The following is a 21,625-nucleotide window of genomic DNA, read 5'->3' as shown; positions in this document are numbered from 1 at the left end:
CAATCTAGAACCAGTACAGGAATTCAGAAGTGGGAGGTGACAGGGAAGGGATGTGTGGTAGGGAGTAAGGCAAGAAGGGATCAGAGATGCTGGGTTTCTCTGGGTCGGGGAGACTTGAGAACTATTCTTGGCATTTATCCATTGCCAAAGGGGGTGGCTGTGGATAATAGGTGGTGAGAGAATAGTGGTAATGAGCATATTAATCATATTTGTGTATTGTGGGGTTTTTTTGTTTTTTGTTTGTTTTGTTTTTGTTTTTGTTTTTGTGTTTTTTCAGAAAGAGCACACTTTATTGGGAAGAGAGCACTACATGATGGGCATCCTACATATCATGCTGAGAAAGGTACACAGTACCCAGGATGTCTTGCTAATGAAGATCAACTGGAACATGGACTCATCTGGGCAACTTCCCCAACCTCATCCCTCCAACCTCCAAAGGCTCAAAGCACTCCCTACCATTTCCTTGAAGGCAACCATGGTTTGCTAGAGATAAAGCCCTTCAGGGATGCTTTCTTGTTTTTGATAAATAACATTTTCTTTAGATTTTTTTGAAGTCTTCATTTGTTACTTTTATTCTACGTCTCTCAAGGCCATCAGACGAGCTTTTGTACAGATTGCCTTGATGTCAGTCCCAGATAAATCATCCTTAGCCATGATCAGGTAGTCCAGTATCACAACATCAGCCAGCATCATTCTGATTGTGTGGATCTGAAAGATATGCTTCTTGGTCTTTTCATCAGGCAGAGGGAACTCGATCTTCCTGTCCATGTGGCCTGGTCTGATAAGCGCCGGATCTAAGGTTTCTGTTTAGTTTGTGGCCATGAAAATGTTTATATCTCCCTTTAAATCAAATCCATCCAACTCCCCAACAGTTCCAACTGTTCCAACATTGTTCACTGAATTTCTCTCTCACCACTGGAATCTGAGTCATATCTTTTTGTCCCAATGGCATCAATTTCATCAATTAACACAATGGATGGTGTATGCTCTTCAGCAACTTGAAACAACTCTGGAATGACTTTAGGCCCATTGCCTAGGTACTTCTGAATAAGTTCAGAGCCAACCACTCTCAAGAAAGTGGCTGAAGCTACTGCTTTGGCGAATAAGGTTTTACTTGTGCCAGGTGGACCATAGATGACCCCTGTAGGAGGCTTAAACCTACCTTTTCATAATATTCAAGGTGAGTGAGAGGAAGTTTCAGATTCCTTAATTTCCTGGTTTAGTTGTCCCAACACCCCAATGTCAGCATAGGTCTCCTGTGTGGCCTTTTCCACCTTTATCACTGTGGCCAAGGCATCAGTGTCATCCATCAGCACCCCTATCATGGCACGGACCTTGTGGTTAAGCAGGGCAGAGCAGCCTGGTTTTAGCAGATCCTTGTCTACAAATGAAAGAATGTTGACAAAGTATCTGAGTCCACAAATGTAGACACTGTGGCATGATTGTCATCAATGATCTCTTCTAAGGTTCCTACTGACATTGGGGTCCCCCTCAATTCATCTACCTTTGATCTTTCCTCCTCTTGCTTTTCTTCTAAAGCTTTCATTTGTCCTTGATTTCTAATGAATTCCTCCATGAGAAGATACTGTTTAATTCTAACTTCAATAATTTTAACCAGCACTGAGTGTGAGGTATCACCAGTGGCAGTTTGCTTTTGTTTTCTTCTTCTTTTCCCCACTTTAGGTGGTACGGGAGGTTCTTTTTTTTTTTTCTCCTCACCCCAAGATATGCATATTGATTTTAGAGAAAGGGAGAGGGGGAGAGAGAGGGAGAAAGAAGGGAACATTGATGTGAGAGAGAACATCAATTGGGTGCCTTCCGTAAGTGCCCCAACTGGGGATCAAACCCACAGCCTAGGTATGTGCCCTGACTGGGAATCAAACCTGAAACCTTTCTGTATACAAGACAATGCTTCAACCAACTAAGCCACACTGGCCAGGGCAGGAGGTTCATGTTTCTTTTTCTTGTCATCCTTCTTGCCACCTGTAAGACCATGACCACCACTCTGACTTTGACCCATCTTGACTCAGTTGCTCAATCATGTTTTTTACTTTCAGTATTTTATGTTTCTCTGACATCTTGGGACCTTGCTGTTGCTATTTGGGATCTTTTGGGGTTACATACAAAATTTTGAAACATTTGTTCTAGTTCTGTGAAATGGTATCTTGATAGGAATTGCGTTGAATCTGTAGATTGCTTTGGGTAGTATGGAAATTTTGATGATGTTAATTCTTCTGATCCATGAACACAGTATATGCTTCCACTTATTTGTATCTTCCTCAATTTCTTTCTTCAGTGTCTTATAATTTTCTGAGTACAGGTCTTTTACATTCTTGGTTAAATTTATTCCTAGGTATTTTATTCTTTTGGAGCAATTGTGAATGGGATTGTTTTTTTAGTTTCCCTTTCTAATAGTTCATTACTGGTATATAAAAGTGCAACTGATTTCTGGATATTTATTTTGTATCCTGCTACTTTATTGAATTAATTTATCAGTTCTAGTACTTTTTTGGTGGAGTCTCTATAGTTCTCCATGTACAATATCATGTCATCTGCAAATAATGACAGTTTTACTACTTTCCAATTTGGATGCCTTTTATTTCTTCTTGTTTTCTGATTGATGTGGCTTGGCTTTCCAGTACTATGTTGAATAAGAGTGGTGAAAGTGGACATCCCTGTCTTGTTCCCAATCTTAAGAGGACGCTTGTAATTTTTGCCTATTGAGTATGCCACTGGGTGTTGGTTTGTCATATGTGGCCTTTATTATGTTGAGGTATGTTCCCTCTATTCCCACTTTGATGAGAGTTTTTATCATAAATGGGTGCTGGATTTTATCAAATGCTTTTTCTGCATCTATTGATATGATCATGTGGTTTTTATCCCTCAGTTTATTATGTGATGTATCACATTTATTGTTTTGCAGATGTTGTACCAACCTTGCATCCCCAGAATAAATCCCACTTGATCATGTTGTGTGACCTTTTTAATATATTGCTGGATTTGGTTTACTAATATTTTGTTGAGGATTTTAGCATCTGTATTCATCAGGGATATTGGCCTATAATTTTCTTTCTTTGCCGTGCCTTTATCTGGTTTTGGAATTAGGGTAATGCTGGCCTCATAAAATGAGCTTTGGTGTCTTCCCTCCTCTTGAATTTTCTGGAATAGTTTGAGGATAGGTGTTAGTTCTTCTTTTAATGTTTGATAAAATTCACCTGTAAAGCCATCCAGTCAAAGCTTTTGTTTGTTGGGAGTTTTTTTATTACTGTTTCAATTTCAGTAGTTATAATCTGTCTGTTCAGATGCTGTGATTCTTCCTGATTTAGTTTGGGAACATTGTAGTTTCTAGGTATTTATCCATTTCTTCCAGGTTGTCCAATTTGTTGGCATATAGTTTTCATAATATTTTCTTATAGTCCTTTGTATTTCTTTGGTGTCGGTTCTTACTTCTCTTTCATTTCTGATTTTACTTATTTGGGTCCTCTATTTTTCTTGATGAGTCTGGTTGAAGGTTTGTCAGTCTTGTTTATCTTTTCAAAGAATCAGCTCTTGGTTTCATTGATTTTTTTGTATTGTTTTTTAAGACTATTTCATTTATTTCTGCTCTGATCTTTATTATGTCCTTCCTTCTACTGACTCTGGGCTTTGTTTATTGTTCTTTTTCAAGTACCTTTAAGTGTTAAGTTGAATTGTTTGCTTGAGCTTTTTCTTGTTTCTTGAGATAGACCTGTAATGCTCTAACTTTCCCTCTTAGGACTGCTTTCTCTGTGTCCCACAGATTTTGGGTTGTTGTGTTATCATTTTCATTTGTTTCAGTGTATCTTTTGATTTCTTCCTTGATTTCATTGTTAACCTATTCATTGTTTAGTAGCATATTATTTAGCATCCGTGTGTATTATTATTACTTAAAATTTTTAATTGATTTTAGAGAGACAGAGAGAGACGTACCATGACCTGGGATCAAACCTGCAACCTGGTTATGTCCCCTGACTGGGAATTGAGCCCACCACCTGCTGGAGTATGAATGATGCTCCAACCAACTGAGCCACGCTGGCCAGGGCTGTATTTTATTATTTTTGATGCTATTGTAAATGGAATTATTTTCATTTGTTTATTTGTTTATTTATTATTGATTTCAGAGAGAGGAAGGGAGAGGGAGAGAGAGATAGAAACATCAATGATGAGAAAGAGTCATTGATTGGCTGCCTCCTTCATGCCCCCTGCTGGAGATCGAGCCTAAAACCCGCGCATGTGCCCTGACCAGGAATCACCCTCTATCTCCTGGATCATAGGTCGATGCTCAACCTCTGAGCCACACCAGCAGGGCTGGAATTAATTTTAAATTTCCTTTTTAGATTGCTCATTGCTGTTGTATGGAAATGCAACTGATTTTTGTGTGTTGATCTTGTATCATAAAACTTCTGACTTTATTAGCTCTAATAGTTTGTGTGTGTGTGTGTGTGTGTGTGTGTGTGTGTGTGTGTGTGTGTGTGTGTGTAAGTGTATGGCTTTTGTATCAGGATAATGCTGACCTCATAGAAAGAATGAGCTAGGATGTGTTCCCTCCTCTTCTATTTTTATTGGAAGAGTTTGAGAAGAATTGGCATTAATTCTTCTTTAAATGTTTGATAGAATTCACCAGTGAAGCCATCTGGTCCTGGACTTTTCTTTGTTGGAAAGTTGTTTGTTTTTGTTTAATTTATCTTTATTGTTGAAAGTATTACAGGTGTCCCATTTTTTACCCCCAATTGACCCCCTCCACCTTGCTCCCACCCCCTCTCCAGGCCTTCACCCCGTTATTGTCTGTGTCCATGGGTTATGCATATAGCTTCTTTGGTTAATCTCTTGCCACCCTCCACCCTCCTTCCCTCTTCCCTCTGAAATATGGTCATCTGTTGCATGCATCAATGTCTCTGGATCTATTTTGTTCATTAGCTTCTTCTTAAAGAAGACCCTTCAACATTTCCTGTAGTGCTGGTTTGGTGGTGATGAACTCCTTTAGCTTTTCCTTGTCTGAGAAGCTCGTTATCTGACCTTCAATTCTAAATGATAGCTTTGCTGGGTAGAGTAATCTTGGTTGTAGGTTCTTGTTTTTCATCACTTTGAATATTTCTTGCCACTTCCTTCTGGCCTGCAAGGTTTCTGTTGAGAAATCAGCAGAGTGCTCCCTTGTAGGTAACTAACTCCTTTTCTCTTGCTACTTTTAAGATTCTCTCTTTGTCTTTAACATTTGACATTTTAATTATGATGTGTCTTGCTGTGGGCCTCTTTGGGTTCCTTTTGTTTGGGACTCTCTGTGCTTCCTGGACTTGTAAGTCTATTTCTTTCCCCAGGTAGGGAAAGTTTTCTGAAGTTGTCCCAGAGACTCCTTATACTATCTTCATATTTCTGGATTCTTTTTTCTTTTTGCTCTTCTGGTTGGGTGTTTTTTGTTTCTTCATGTTCCAAATTGCTAATTTGATTCTCAGCATCCTCTAATCTACTGTTGATTCCCTGTAAATTATTCTTCATTTCAGTTCATGTAGCCTTCATTTCTGATTGGTACTTTATTATGTCATCAATAGTCCACTTGTTTTTGTAATAGTCTTACTAATATCCTTGAGCATCCTTATAACCATAATTCTGAACTCTATATCTAGTACCTTGCTTGGTTCTATTTCACTTAGTTCCTTTTCTGGAGATTTCTTCTGTTCTTTCCTTTGTGACATGTTTCTTTGCCTCCATATTTTGGCTGCTTCCAGGTGTTTGTTTCTATGTATTAGGTAGAGCTGCTATGTCTCCTGGATTTTGTAGAGTGGCTTTGTGTAGTAGGGGTCCTGTAGGTTCCAGTGGCTCAGCCTCCCCCCAGTCACCTGAGCTGGGCCTTCTAGGTGCTCCCCTGTGTGGGCTGTGTGCATTGTCCTGCTGTAGTTGAGCCTTGGTTGCTATTGGCGTCACTGGGAGGAATTGATCCCCAGGCCAGTCGGCTGTGAGGACCAGCTGCAACTACAGCCAAAGAGCTGCTGGGCTGGAGATACCCCTATGGATCAGGATTTACTTCAGTGGAGCTTTGGTGTTCACCAAGTGCGCTCCTTGATTGTGTCACTCGTGGATGTGGTAGGGTTGTAATCCAGCTTGGTTGAGTCTGACCACCAAGTGCACTGTCTCTGGGGCCTCCCGGGAGGTGCAAAGTCACCCTCTCCCAGTGCCTTGCCCAGGGCCACCCAGCATGAGCTACACAGCAAACAGTTGGTTGCTACTTGCACTGGGCTTGGAGGTGTCCAGGAGAGGCCAAGCTATGAACCAATGCAGGCTGCCACTAGTGCCAGGCCTGGGGCCACTTATCAAGCCATATGGGGCATGCTGCTGTTTGTTTGAGAGATTTTAGGAAAGTCCTAAGCATGAGGCTCGAGAGGCCACTTGCATAGAAAAGCCACTGGAAATGGCTTGGATGAGCTGCAGGTGGGGAGGGGCAGGGCCTCTGAGAATCACCAGGGCGGCGCCAAAGGTGTGAGTCAGATGCTGGAGATTCAAATATGGGGCCTCCCTGCCAGCTCTTTGGGGGGAAGGCTGGCCGAAGGAGCAATGGCCTCTCCCAGCTCTTCTGCTTGGGAGAAAGCTGCCCCTCCACCTCTTGCCCCAATTTCAGGCAGATTAGTTCCTCCCCAAATGTCCCAGGTTCCTTTCAAGCTGCTGCCCGGCGCTGGGGCTCAGAAGGAGCGTGTCTGAGTACGTGCACGGGCCTTTAAGAGGAAAGCCTGGGACCCGCAGCCTCCACATCCCTCAGTGATAGTCCCTGCTGGTTTTTACAGCCCGAAGTTGTGGGGACTTCTCTTCCCCACCCTGGAGCCCTGGGCTGGGGTCCCGATGTGGGGCTGGGACACCTCACTCCTCCGGGAAACCTCCACCACGGAGATATCCCTCCTAGGTTTAAACCACGGCACCGGGTGTGGGCCCGGGGCTGCGTCTCTACGATCCAGCCCCAATCCACCTGCATCTCCACCCCTCCTACCGATCTCGATGCTTCTTCAGTTCCCTGGTTGTAGGACTTCTGTTCAGCTAGATTTTAGGAGGTTCTGAGTGGTGGTGGTTCTGTATTTTAGTTGCAATTTTGATGTGGTTGTGGGAGGCAGCGGGTACCTATGCCGCCATCTTGTTTCTCTCTTACCTTTGTTGGAAAGTTTTGATTACTGCTTCAATCTCCTTGTGTCACAGGTCTTTTTAGATTTTCTATTTCTTCTTCCATCAGTTTTGGTAGTTTGTTTCTAGGAATTTGCCCATTTCATATAGATTATCTAATTTGTTGGCATAAAATTGTTCAGAGTATCCTCTTACAGTCCTTTTTATTTATTTCTATAAGGATGGTAGTTATGTCCCCACTTTCACTTCTGATTTTAGTTGTTTTTTCTGTCTTTTAGTTTCCTGTTTTGTATCATCTCAGCATTCATCAGTTGCAATTATAACCCCTTTGTTAGAAAAATAAAAATGAAAAATCACCATGACAATGGGGATTGTATCTGTCTTGTCACTATTGTAACAAACCAACCTGGCATATAGTAGAAATCAGTAAATATTTCCTGAATTACTTCTTGCTAATGTAAGGCCTGAAAAGAACTGGGTAAGGGGCTTTCCCATATCTCGGTGGTACTCAGAAGCCGACTGTTGAATCTTCTTTTCCCTGAGCTGATGGCTCTCCAGTGCATCTTCCACATGACCTTGGCAGAGCTACAACACAGACCTGACTACTACCCTCTCCTGGCTAAATCCTTTAGCAGCTCCTCAGTGCCCTACCTTTTTGGGCTCCATATGTGAGGCCCTGGGTAACCTGTCCCCTTCTACCTTATCTTCCATTATCTTCAGCCCCCCCACCCCAGTATCCCGCCTTAGCTATTCTGTAGGTCCGTTGGACATCCTGCTCTGGTCTGGTCTCTGGCTGACTCCTACATATCTTTCAGGTTTCCATTCAGCAATTTTTCCCTCTGGAGACCTGGTGAGGTGCCCTCTGTACCCCACAGCCTATGTATAGATATTCCTCTAGAACACTGACCATGCAGCCTTGCAACATTCTATGCACATTCCCCCCACTGGTTTCAAGCTCCACATGGGGAGTGGTGCATCTGTTGTATGCCCTCTGTCTCTGGCTTTCTACACATCACTTCACACCTGTTTTAAAATGTAGGTTTTTGCCCTGATGGGTTTGGATCAATGGTTAGAGCGTTGTCCCCTGGACTAAAGGGTCTTGGGTTTGATTCTGGACAAGGGCACATACCTCAGTTGCAGTCTCAGTCCCTTGCCCCAGTCAGGGTGAGTGCGGAAGGCAACCAATAGATGAATTTCTCTCACATTGATGTTCTCTCTCTCTCTCTTTCCCTCCCTCCCTCCCTCTCTCTCCCCTTCCTTCCACTCTCTCTGAAAAGCAATGGAAAAAAAATATCCCTGGGTGAGGATTAAGATAATAATAATAATGAAAAAATAAATAAAACGTAGGTTTTATTATGATGCAGATATGGTGAGGCCCAACAATCAGGAGAAGGTTGCCCTTAAAAAGACATTTTGGCCTGGTCGGGCGTGGCTCAGCGGTTGAGCATCAACCTAGGATCCAGGAGATCGTGGTTCAATTCCCAGTCAGGGCACATGCCCAGGTTGTGGGCTCAATTCCCAGTGGGGGACGTGCAGGAGGTAGCCGATCAATGACGACTCTCTCATCATTGATGTTTCTACCTGTCTCTCCCTCTCCCTTCCTCTCTCTGAAATCAGTATATTTTTTTAAAAAAAGACATTTGGTTGCCCTGGCTGGTGTGGCTTAGTTCGTTGAGCATCTCATGCACCAAAATTTCACCAGTTCCATTCCAGATCAGGGCATGTCCCTGGGCTGCAAGCTTGATCCCTGGAAGGAGGTGTGCAGGAGGCAGCTGGTCCATGCTTCTTTCTCACATCAATGTTTCTCTCCTTCTCCTTTCCTTTTTTTTTTTTTAAAAAATATGTCTATTGATTTCGGAGGGAGAGATAGAAACATAAATGATGAGAGAGTCATTGATCGGCTGCCTCCCACACACTTCTTACCAGAGTATCGAGCCTGCAACCTGGGCATGTGCCCTGACCCAGAATCTAACCACGATCTCCTGGATCATAGGTCGATGCTCAACCACTGAGCAACGCCAGCTGGTCTTTCCCTTCCTCTCTCTTTCTCTAAAATCAATTTAAAAAGTATATATTTTTTAAAAAGACATTTTGTTACAGATTCCAAGAGGTGGAGACACGCTATGCCACACAGGGCCACACAGAAAGCACAGGGCAGTCAGGAGGCAGAAAGAAAGGGGGGTGCATGGACAAGAGCCTTTATTGTGGTGTTCACGGGAAGGAGTGGGTGAGGCAGTGTACTCAGGTTTAGGATTGGCTAGTTTGAATAGTTTCAGCATGCTCTGAGGCATAGGGGCTGGGCCTTGTTGTCTGGCACCTGGTCCTGGGGTGATCAGGGCAGAGGAATAATTCCTCTGGGAGTGTGAGATGGATAACAGAGGTGGTTGTGGTTGTGGTTCTGGATTGGCTGGTTTGCACATGAAAGGTGCACCACTAGGAATTGGCTAGCCCTGGAAGGGGCAGTCTCTCCAGGATCTGCAAAGCCCCAACTGTCAAAATAACAGAATAAAAAAGACATGCTTGGAACACACAGTTTTTAGGGCAGTAAAATACTCTATGATACCATCATGATGGATACATGTACTGTACATTTGTCCAAACCCACAATACCAGGAGTGACCTCTAATGTAAACTATGAACTCAGGGTGATGATGATGTATTAGTGGAGTTTTATCAATGGTAACAAATATACAGCCATGCAAGTTTAGGGCATAGAGTATATGGAAACTCTCTGTCCTTCCCCTCAGTTTTGCTGGGAAAATTAAACTGCTCTAAAAAAACAAAACAGTCTTGCAGTGGCAGGTGTGACTCAGTTGGTTGAGCATTGGCCCTCAAACCAAAAGGTCACAGGTTGATTCCTGGTTGGGGCACATGCCCAGGTTGCGGGCTCGATGCCTGGTTGGGGTACATGCAGGAGGCATTCAATCGATGTTTCTCACATTAATGTTTCTGTCTCTCTCCCTCTCCCTTCCTCTCTCTAAAATCAATAAAACCATATTTTAAAAACTGTCTTAATAAAAAATAAAATATAATGAAACAACAAATTATGAGCTGACCATTATCTGTGGCTAGAACTGCACTGTCCAGTAAAGTGGACACTAGCCACATGTGGCTATTTAGCACTTGAAATGAGCTGCAGGTGTACAACAAACCATATTTTGAAGACTTACTATGCAAAAAAGGAAAATGTCTCATCATTTTTATTTGGTCACATGTTGAAATAATACAGTGGTGGGCAAAAGTAGGTGTTAATAATAATACATAATATAATAATAAATAAATAATGATACAAGAAAAAACTTGAATACTCAAAACTGTAAACCTACTTTTGCCCACCCCTGTATTTTGATAGGGTTAAATGAAATACATTATTAAATTTTTTAAAAATATTTTTTAAAATTGATATTTAGAGAGAGAGAGAAACTTCAGTCAGCTGCCTCCTACACACCCCCCATTGGCAGGGATCAAGCCCACAACCCAGGCATGTGCCATGACCAGGAATGAAACCGGCAACCTTTCAGTGCATGGGACAATGCACAACCAACTGAACCACACCAGCCAGGGCTACATTATTAAATTTTCTAAAAGACATGTTTAATATAGCACTCAATAGTATGTATATGTGGAATGAAGGAATCACACCTAAGCTTGGAATGTGGACCCTGCTTACTTGGTCAGGCAACTTAACCTCTCTGGGCCTCAGTTGATGTTTTTTCCCTATAACATGGGGATAAATAATAATCCTCTAGGGCTGTTACTTCAAGCCACTCACTTTAAAGAAGTGCAGCTCATCCCCAGCATCTCTCTATCATTCAGGATTAGAGGCAGTGATTCTAACCTCACAGCATCTTGCTTTGTTTTTTGCTGCTTGTTGGCTCTGCACTGGGATCGTATGTCTTTTTCACTGCTTGACCCAGCACCCAGCCCAGTGCCTGGCATATAGAAAGTGCTCGCTAAGTGCTGAATGAATGAGATTAAGTGGCCCCAGCACAGGTGTTCAGTGAGGATCAATAACATCCTTGTAATCTTTCATGTTTGGGACATATCTGCTTCCTTACTGCCATCACCCCAGGGTGCTAAGTGAGAGGCATCCAGAAAACCTGTGTGGAAGGGGCGAATGGAGCTTAGCAACTTATAAGAGGTTCTCAGGACTGGATGGGACCCTCTCTTCAGGGCCCACCACCCTCCCTTCTCAAGCCACCCTGCCCTAGCCCCAGCCTGGCTTCGCCCCCACAATTGCAGTAAGAGCAGGAGAAGCACAAGAACTGAGGCCAAGGCCCTGATCCAGTGCCAGTAGCCTGAGTCCCCTCACTCTGGCCATCAGTGCATCTGTCCCCTTGGAACACAGAAGTGGCTGGTCAGCCTGGGGAGGGAAGCCCCTCAAAGCTGGCCTTGCAGGAGGGACCAGGGCAAACCACATTGGGAACACATCGAAAGGGGTCACACAGAGACAATCTATAAACCAAGTGTCTGGAAGTTAGGCCAGAGGCTGGCAAGGCATCCCTTTCCCCACCTCCACCCCCACCCCCACCCTCCTTTCTCCAGTTGCTTGGCAACCACTGTGCATCTGGACCAGAACAAGAGGCAACTGGGCATAACAGGAGTCCAGGCCCAGCAGACAGGACAACTGCCTCCCCAAGAGATGCATGATGATGGGGAGGAGGGGAGAGAAGGGCCCTTAGCTGCTTCTCTCAGAGGCCACCTAAGCTGGTGGGACCCTGAGGCATCAGAGGTTCAGGAGAGCTGTAGGCAGCACCTGGGGATGAGGGAGATCTGATATACAAATTAACTGCAGAAAAAAACCCAATTCAGCTGGTGGTACTTCCCCAGTATCTTTACTGGGCCTCTGCTCAATGGCCCTCCCCCATTACGGAGGGGATTGTCCCCTTTTCCTTCATAGTATTTAAGAAAAGTTTATTTTCCTGGCCAAGAAAAAAGGGCAAATGACTTGGCTTCCTTGACCCTCCGTCTTCTCCTCTATAAAGTGGGCCAACGTTGAGCACCTGGGAAGGTCCTCAAGTAGAGAAATAAGAAATACTCAGACTGCAGAGGAGTTCACTCCAAAGGGAGCAGTTGGTATTTCCCCTCATAGAGCCCCCCGCCCACCCTGCTCTACAGTAGGGCCACCTATGTATACCCACTAGAGGTGCTTTCCACAGAGGTGCCTCCCGGAGCAGAGCTGTGGCCCTGCCCACCACCCTTGCACTACAGCCTGCCCTGCCGGCCCTGGGGTGTAGTCAGTCCCAGAGTTTGGCTCAGCTCTCGGCCGGAGACCACCCGCAACGACTCCCATTGTCAGAGCTGGTGACCAGGAAGCAGGAGGAGGCTTTTGTCCCCACAGCAGCGCTCATTTCACACAAGATGAGAAGAGGGTCCCCCGCTGAAAGCAGTTTATCCTTAACACCTCCAGCCGCTGTAGGAACGGAAGAGGCCTCCCCTCTCCCGGTTCAGCCTTGACCTGACCATGATATGTGGCCTCCTCACACTCAGCAGCTGTGGTCGTTAGAACTCGGGGTTTCCGTTCAGGGCCTCGCCTTCCTGAGCATCTCGTCTCCCACCCAAACACCTGGGTCCTGAGCCGAGTCCAAGAAACGCGCAAATCCCTGCGTGATTTGCGTTCTGGTTCCTCAGCTTCTCTGCCCTCCTGTTAAGGCTTCACTGGAACGAACTGTGAGGCCCGGGGCGGGAAGACGGACTCACTCGCCCGGGACCTCGGCTAAGTCTAGGTGACTACACGTCTTGGCCGCTGCCCACCGGCGGGGAGGCAGCGGCAGCGGGCCGGCGGCTCACGCCGCGTCCCCACGCCCGCAGCCACGCGGAGCCGCGTCCCGGCACAGCCCCACTCACCCTGGACTGCCGCGGCCAAGGTTGGGTTGGGGCGCGGCCCGTAAGCTCCGCCCCCAATGTGAGCCCCACCCAGAAAGCTCCGCCCCGGCGGTAAGCACCTCCCAACAAGCCCCGCCCCCGCCCAAGCCCCGCCCAGCCACCCTTTACTCAGTCTAGGGCAGTGGGCGAAGAGTTCCCCTCCGCGGGCTCCAAGTGGAGCAGGGGAGATGAAAAAGGGTACAGGCTGATATAAATACCTGGAGTGGTCTACAGCTAAGAATGCAGGAGACGAAGAGTTAAAAGCAATCAGCTGTGAGTTCTCTGCAGCGCTCCCTTTCCCCTACTTACATCCCTCCTCTTCACTCCCCCGCCCCGCACCCCTGTTCCGTCTGGGCCCCAGGACCCAGAGAAAGAAGAAAGGCCTACTAGACTATTTCACTCCTGCTGGCGCGGCTACGTGGGGCTCCCGACTTTTCTTCCAAAACCAGAGCATTTATTTGTTGCAGTTAATAGTTTTATTGAGATCATTCTCAAGAATATTCGGGAAAATTCTCATACGTACATTGCACCCATTGCAAGTGGACCATTCTGTGATGTTTACTGTATTCTCAGAGTTGCTGGATCCTCATCACTAATTTCAGAACAAAACAAAACACCAAAACCCTTCTGCAGTCGCTCCTCATTCTCCCCTCCTCCTAACCCATGGCAACCACTAATTTTACTTTCTGTTTCTATAGATTTGCCTCTTCTCAATACCAGGGCATTTCTGTGACATGTTACCCCACTGTGTTAAGTCAGGGCCCCACGAAAACAGGTGGCTGGGAGTGGGGAGCAGAGGTAAAGTCTCCCCTGGGCTCTAGGCAGCCTGGGACCTGTCCACAAGAAGCCACCCAGGTGTTTGGCAGGAGAGGGAATGGGAGGAGGCGAAAGGCCCTTCAGGGAGAAAGCAGGGTACTGGCTGAGAGGCCTAGAATAGGGGAGAAAGGGGGTGGGGGGTACAAGGTAGCCAGCCTTCAAGTGTCCTGGTCAAGGTCAAGGCTGGACTGTCCATCTGCATCCATCCTTCAGCCTCTTATTGCCAAGGAAGCCAAACCCCTGTCTGTTCCACATCTGAGTAGTTAGTTGAGGGAGTCATTGTTTCCTGATTTGGGTCCTCTTGTTGCCCCCAACTCCCCTCCACGTGTATCCTGACCTTGGATAGAGGAGCTAGAAAGAGAAACAGGGAGAAGGGAGGAGGGCGGGGCATGTGGGAGAAGCCCAGAGGTGGAGCGGGGGAGCTGGTGGGGAGGAGGAAGAGGGTGGAGGATAGGTGGGGCTCAATCTATAAAGTGGAGAAGGCTGCTGGCTAGTGGGCAGGAGAGCTTGGCATACGCTCCAGAGGACCAGGGACCCCATAGGCTTTGGTAAGTGCTCCCTCCCCCAACCGCAACTGAGACCAGCAGCTGATTCAGGAAAGACTGTCCCCCTCCTATGCTGCCTGCCTCCCTTGCAGAGGGCTCTGGCTCCAGATGAGGGGGGCAGGGTATTCCCAATGCCTGCTACTTTCCATTTGGGGTCTACCCCCCCCCCCCGTTATCCCTCAAGGATCAGGAAGAGGAGGACCAGCCTGAACCATGAACTTGTGGCTCCTGGCCTGCCTAGTGACCTGCTTCATAGGCACCTGGGCACCTGCTGTCCAAGCTCAAGGTACTGTCTTGGGCCATACCTGCTCTCCCCCCCCCCAGATTTTCCTCCTCCACATGCACTGTCCAGTTCTCTGACAGCTACCCCACCCCCAGGCATGCAGAAACTCCTGGCATCTGTGCAGCTCCCAGGCCTGTAGGGTCCCTGTGGTGCCTCCACCACAGTCTATAACCCAAGTCTTCTATGCAGGGACTCCGGGGAAGGTGGGGAGCAGAGGGTGGCTCCCAGTAGTGGCCTAGCCCCTTACCACCAGGAACACACTGCAGTGACCTCATCCTGCAAAGCCCAGAGACTAGCAGGAATGGATCCCCATCTCAGCTTCCCCCAACCTGGGCTAACTGTGTGGTCAGGCTGAGGCTCACTACTCAGACTTTATGGGCCTCAGTTTCCTAATCTGCAAAGTGGGGCTCCGAATTCCCACTGCAGAGAGAGGGGCCATGAAGATCCAAAGGGTTGATGCCTACAAAACACTTGGCCCAGTGCCTGTGGCAACCACGATAATTACTATTACTGTTATTAATGGGAACTCTCTTCCCTTCTCTCACTAGATTAGGCACTTGAGGATTTTGTTGACTAAAAGCCAGTTCTGGGCATGCACTATCCCCAGGAGAGGAGCCCTACCACTGTGTCTTCAATCCCAGTGGGCCCAGGGGAGGCAAGTGAACCCCAGCAGCTGACAGGGCAGGGTCCAGGTCCCTTTGCCCCACTCACCTGCCCCACCCACCCCTTACTATGTTTGAGGCCCTTGCCTGTCCCCCAGCAGATCTTAGCCTTTGCCCCAGAGGGGGCTGGGCTTCATTTCTATTGTCCTGGTATCAGAGGCCCATTCCAGCAGCCAGACCAAACCCAGGCCCTTTGATCCTGGGCGCAGAATGGCACCCAGCCCCAGGAAACTACTTGTCTGACACTGTGGCCCAGGGTCCATTTGACTCCACTGCCCCTTGCCCTCTGGGGCCACTCGAGCCCTCCCCCTTACCTCTCCCTCTGGCTATACTCTGCCAGGACTCAGTCATGGTCCCTCCAGGGGCCAACAGGACAGATCTCCTAAAGGCCTCTGTACCTTTGCCTCTTGCATCAATTCATTTTTTGCTTCCAGACCTTCTGGCACCAGTACTTCCTCCTCTGAACATCTCCCCTCCAGGTCCCTGAGCTTCCCCCTCCCAGCATAGACCAACTTCCAGGTCTCCCAACTAGGCCAGGACATTCCCAATGACAAAACTGCATCCAATTTCTCTCTGTATGTCCAGACATCTGGCTCTGAGTAGGAAGTCTAAATGCTTTTGTTCAACCAAGAGGTGAATGAACCCAGTCTCTGGTCAGGTGACTCAGAGTGGTCTCTGATGGGGACAGAGAGGAGGTACCTGAGATAGACCTATGTGGGGAAAGGCCAGCCTGGAGCAGGAGCCAGGACATCAGGAGCAGTGGGCCAGCCTGCTCATTTTAGGAGGAGGGACCCGGATGGGAGTGGTGGCCCTTGATCCCTCCTCAGGGTACTGCACCTACCCCACCTACCCTCCTTTCCTTCTGCCCCAGAGCAGGATTGGAAATGGCCTTGGTCCCCCATTCATTTTGAGGTCCTGGGCCCTTCCCAGCATGGGCCTTGAACCCAAAGGTGAGCTGAATGGCTTCCTTATCACCTGGGCTGTCCCTCAGCCTCCATGGGGCCTGGGACAGTCATGGTATGTTTGAAGGTGCCCACACTGGTAGCTGTGCCTGCACACTCAGTGCACATGCAGCCACACATGCACCATAGAAAAGTGAGCCTGGGGTGGCTGTTTGACTGCAGGCATTGTTGAGGACTGCTGCCTGGCTTACCACCCCCACCTTAAGTGGACTGTGCTCCGGCATGCCCGTAGTTACCAGTACCAGGATTTGAGTGGGAGCTGTAACCTGCCTGCCGTGATGTGAGTGGGACAGTGGGGGCTGGGGTGGGTGGGGGCTCACACTTAACTTTGCTTCCTGCTTATATACTAACCTTACACTTCACTCTCACTTGCACAGATTCAAGTTCCCTCACAAACAGAGGATGGTGTGCGGGAACCCAAAGGCCAAGTGGGTAAAAATTGGGATGAAGTTTCTGGATAGGAACAAGGACTTTCCAAAGCATCACCAAGGTACCTGGAGAACCTTCCAAGGTGGATGAGACCCTAGCCCAGCATCTAGGGGGCCTACCCTCCCTGCTGCTGGCTCCTGAGTTTCCCAACCCCCAAAGGAGGGGATTGCAGCCCAGCATGCTGACAGCTGCCCCCACCCCAAAGAAAGCCAGTTGCTGGGGAGTGGGAGACTGAGTAAATGAGCAATTCTTTTAGTCAAGACATTTTCATTTGCCAGAGATGGAAAAGTCAAGCAAATGGGAAACTCATCAGCTCAAATGACGAGCCAATGACTTCAGGCTTGGCTGGATCAAGGTGCTCAAAGGGTATTGGTAAATCTTTTATCTATTTCTCTTTCCACCTTTCTGACAGCCCCTCACAAAGGGAGGAAGGAGTTGAGCTCTGGAACCTCCAGGTTTCCACTGTCCAGGTTTAGAGATCCCACCAGAAGCAGAGAGAAGAATGCCTCCCTCCCAACAAGAGCTAATCCAAGGATTCTGACCATGTGACCATCTCTGGGCTCAGCAAACTCATCTGCAGGACCAAGAAGGGTTGGAGCTGTGGACAGCCCCACAGGACACATGAAAGGGTCCCAGGTGTCCATGACAGATCCGACCCAGGGAGCTTTGGCTCCACTTCACTCCGTCAACTGCCATCCTTTCCAATCCCTCCTGCAAGATTGTGAGCACATCTCCAGTATCAATCAACACAATAGGGGCTGGAGCTTTCTCCACTGTCACTGTTGCGCTGTAGCCCCCCAGTTCATCTACAAGCCAACTGTCAATCTCCTGTACCTAAATCGGCAGTGGTTCCCTCACCCCTGCCACCTCCTGTTCCTTGGGTAGCTGACCTCATTTCAATCCCCTTGTTTTCTTTGGGAGCCAGAGCCAGCCCTTGCCAGATACATCACCCATCTGCAGTCTCTTGTCACTCACTCTGGGGCACACTTGCCTGTGGTGTCCCTCTGAGTCCTTGCAAAGCTCTAGTTCAGGGGTGGGGAATATCCAGCCCCCTGGCCATATATGGCCCACAAAATCATTAGGTCTGGCCCTGACAAGGCAACGGCAGATGGGACTGGAAATTCAAATCTAGGAGCTTTGTTCATAGCTAATTTTTAAGTTGATGATTTTGTATGGCCTGCGAATAATGTTATAAATATCCAAATGGCCCTTGACAGAAAACGTTTCCCTACCCCTGCCCTAATCCATACATATACACCTCCTGGGCTGCGCTTTATTAAACCTATAGTGAGACATCATTCCTGTCTCTGTCATGTTTCATTATGGGGTGCCAGTCTCAGCCTGTGCTGAATCCCACGTGATCCCCTCTCACTCCAGGATAGCATACATCTCCGGGGGGCCAAGCACTGGACGTGGTAGTTACAGGCCTGAGTGCATGTTCAGCTGGTGACCTTGAGCAAACCGCTCGTTCTCTTGCTGCCTCCTTCCTGGTTTATAAAGTGGGGTTCACATGCTTGCTTTACCCAGGTTCCTGGGCTATAGTGACTGGCTAATGGATGAAGCTGCTGTGAACTCTGACAGGTGTCCAGAAGCTCCTGATAAGTTGGGTGAACCAGACCCCAGACAAGACAAAGTCCTGTAGGAGGAGGAAGGGCCAAACTTCAGGGTCCAAGTCCACTTGGAGGGATGTGCCTTATGCCCACCTCTGATGCTCTTCCCATGTCCCACCAAGCCTGGGGTGGTGAGGTGAGTCCTGGTGCAGTGCAGAAGTTTAGCCTGAGATTGGTGAGATACAGTGAATCACAGGGCCCTGCTTGATCCTAGTGTTGGAAGTGGAGGGTACAGGCAATAGCTTCCAGCTGTCTCCAAGAAAGACCAAGTATTGGGGAGAGGCTCATCTCATCTGAGGTCGTAGGGTAGCATGTTGCTTTTCCTGAGTTTCAGGGTTCCACCTGGTCAGCCACTGCCACAGGATGGATCTTTACCAGTTCTAGAAACTCCTGCCTCTGGAGAGGACTGCATGGAGGCCCTGGGGCCTATTAAGGTCCCTGCTTGTCATGAGCAGAGTTTCATTAGTTTCCCCAAACCCCATGAAATGAGGCAGGGGCTAGGTGGTACCCAGGTGGTGAGTCTGGAGAAGGGGCTGCAGGAGGAGCCTGGGGCCAGGCTATAGTAGTTGCAGCCAAACCTTCAGTCTCTAGGCCTGAACCCCTGGCCCCAGCTGCCCCTCTGGCTGGGTGCCCCAGGGCCCTGCCATGCTCACCACCTCCAGCTGGTAGGTTCCAGGCCCTGGCCTCCAACGCCCCAGCTACAGGGAGCTAAGGTCACTGAGGTGAGGCATGTAGAAGAAACTTTGCTCGTTGCCATGGGCAATGGCAAAGCAGAACTGGCCTCTCAGACTCTCTAGTGCTGGCCACAGCTCCAGGATGTGCTTAGCCCAGCCCAGGCATGAGAGGTTCAAGCCCAATGTCAGTGGGGCCTCCACGTCAAGGCTGGCTAGGCTCACCTGGGGAGAAAACCAGGTGGATGGTGGTTAGAGGCTGGCAGAACTGGAATATGGTAAGTAAAGGGCCATGGAGTCATGGCCAAGGGAGATTTTAGCCAATATCTAAAGAGGAGGAAAACACAGAGCACACTCTGCCCTTGACTTCTGTCTAGCCCTCCATCCACAAGGCCAATGGTCAGCTTGGGTTATAGACAAAGGCATGAAATTGGAAGCTGGTTCTCAGATGGGAAGCAAAGAGGGAAGGTAGGCAGCCAGTTTTACACACTGACTCCAGACCCCCAGTCTCAGTGGAGGGGCTTTAGTAAGATTCCTGCCAGTCTGGACAGAGAGAATTGAAGATATGACCTAAGAGTCCTATACAGGAGTCAGTCAGCATCAGACCCCAGAGCCTAAGGTGACTCAAAAGTGGACTGAGGTGGCTGAAATTATGACCAAGGGTCTTGCAGCAGAAGCCAGACTCAGAGAGGATGCCAGACCCAAAACAGTGAGAGAAAAGTTGGGCTAGAGAGAAAAGTTGCCAGATAGCTTTCCGGTTCCTGTAGGCCTGCTGCACTTTCTGCATCTGAACTCTTTGAGAGCCCTCTATGATGATAAACCCCTCTTTATCTGAGCTCCTGTGAGTGTGTTCCTGGTTCTGGCAGCCACACAGGGCTCTGAGTAAGTCAGCCAACCGCAATGTCAGGCTAACCAAGGCTGGGTGCCACATCCAATCACACAGGAGGTTATCTGTGTTTTCTTCTTTGCTCCGGCAGTGCCGTTTGTTTTGCCTAATTGATATGCTGCCGGGGTGTTTTGCTGTTGCATTAAAAGTGAAAGCTATTTCTGTTTTCCAACCCTGCAACTCTGGAGATTTCAGCCCTTCCCATTAAGTGTTGCACAGACTTGTGCTCCTACTGACACCTACTATAAATCTGTGGGTACTGCAGGATCAAGGATTGGTGACACAGTGGCTAACCTGACAGACACAGGGCCCTACACTTGCAAAGCTTACAGAAAATAATAGTAACAATGGTATAACATATACAGCCACTGTTTTTCCCCAGCAAGAGGTTAAAAAAAAACACACACAACAAAAGGGGAAAATCAGGGCAAAGTAAGCTAATATTAAAAGCCTCTCACTCCTGGCCTGCTCACTGAAACACTTGCACATGCAGGGAATGCACACCAGTCCATGTGCATTCACATGCTCATTAACAAACCCACACACAAGAGAACACACACACAGTGCCTCACACACCTGCTTACCCATCTTCCAAGTTCATGCACACACACACAATCACGAATGGGTTCTGGTTCACACACACCTGCCAGCACAGACTGGCGCGCACACACACACACACACACACACACACACACACACAGGATCACTCGCTCCAGCACCCACTGGAGCATGGATACACAACTGTGAACAGACTCTTACTCACCTTTGCCCTCAGTGGTGTAGCCTGAGCCATGGAGGCCAGCTTCCTGTGGGCGAAGGTGCCAGGAAGGGGACAGAGCTTGCAGTGGGAGCCCCAGGCATCGCTCCCTCCGCAGCAGCACTCTACCCTGGTGACTGCCTCACCACCATTCCATGGGGCCTGGCACATGGCCTGCAGCACCTCGGAGAAGCAGGACCCCCACTGGATGTCTGCAGGAAACGATTGGGGATCATGGGTGGGAGAAACTCACCATCAGGGTCCCACTTTTCTGTGGTGTCTGGGGGCACCAAGAGTCTACACATGAGCTCCCAGATGCCTCTGGCACGGCTGTGCTTGTGCACGGGTGCAATCTTCCAAGCTGTGGTTCCCAACACTGTTAAACACCCTCGGTAGGCTAGGGCTGAGGATGGGGCTGAGGCTGGAGCTGAGGCTGGAGCTGCTGCAGAAGCTACAGACTGGAAGATGAGAGAACTACCCCTGGGCTGCAGACACCAGGCTGCTCTCTGAGGGTCAAGAGCAGCATCCTCCTGGCCTAGAAGAGATAGAAGACGGCTTTTTAAAGTAATCATGTACCTGATTAATATAACATAATATATAACCATTTCAATAATTTATAAAACTTTTGTTTCCTAGGCCAATACAGGAAAACTTTTTTCCTCCTTAACTGCCTGGAAAGGACTAAACAAATTCTGTATTCACTTACTTTAGATTCATTTATCTAATTAAATTTATCATTCCGTTTACCTATATGTTTCTTTTTGCTTCTTCATTCCACATAATTTTTTAAACTTGTGCAGACCCTCTGCAATTTTCCTAGTCCCTTTCAGTTTTTTTTCTTAACTCCCTCAGAAATAACCAACTTTAGAACCACCTATTTTCAATTCTATATTAACAAAACCATATAATTTCTTCCAATTTAATTAGAATTCTTTTTTTTTTACAAACAAGTAAATTTACTTAAGTTACTAAAATAGCTTTTAAAGTCATTTACAGATCAGCTGCTATAATTATCGTTCC

At 47.7% G+C, this 21,625-nt stretch overlaps 1 protein-coding gene and 1 pseudogene across 4 annotated transcripts in view; one reads left to right on the top strand and one right to left on the bottom strand.

Moving 5' to 3' along the window:
* CCL25 (C-C motif chemokine ligand 25) overlaps nt 1-17,978 on the top strand; it is a 28,162-nt gene extending 10,184 nt beyond the window's left edge. Inside the window, exons 3-7 of one of the 3 annotated variants that reach the window (XM_081137557.1) lie at nt 278-343; nt 8,397-8,419; nt 14,530-14,631; nt 16,630-16,742; nt 17,094-17,978. In XM_081137557.1, coding sequence (XP_080993683.1) covers nt 311-343; nt 8,397-8,419; nt 14,530-14,631; nt 16,630-16,742; nt 17,094-17,230 — 408 coding nt within the window. In that variant the 5' untranslated portion in view covers nt 278-310 and the 3' untranslated portion in view covers nt 17,231-17,978. Of the gene's footprint in view, nt 1-277; nt 510-8,396; nt 8,420-14,529; nt 14,632-16,629; nt 16,743-17,093 lie in introns of those variants that run through there. The other 2 variants (XR_013998809.1, XR_013998810.1) reach the window with 2 other exon arrangements.
* Nucleotides 484-2,020, bottom strand: LOC308557258 (26S proteasome regulatory subunit 4-like; annotated as a pseudogene). Its single transcript has 2 exons — nt 1,958-2,020; nt 484-1,711 (listed from the first exon to the last, which is right to left on the bottom strand). The product of its transcript is annotated as a 26S proteasome regulatory subunit 4-like (transcript).
* Nucleotides 17,979-21,625: the final 3,647 nt, after the last annotated feature.

The sequence above is a fragment of the Miniopterus schreibersii genome (genome assembly GCF_964146895.1).
Source record: "Miniopterus schreibersii genome assembly, chromosome: 4".
Lineage (NCBI taxonomy): Eukaryota > Metazoa > Chordata > Mammalia > Chiroptera > Miniopteridae > Miniopterus > Miniopterus schreibersii.
This window is presented reverse-complemented; position numbering and strand designations above follow the sequence as displayed.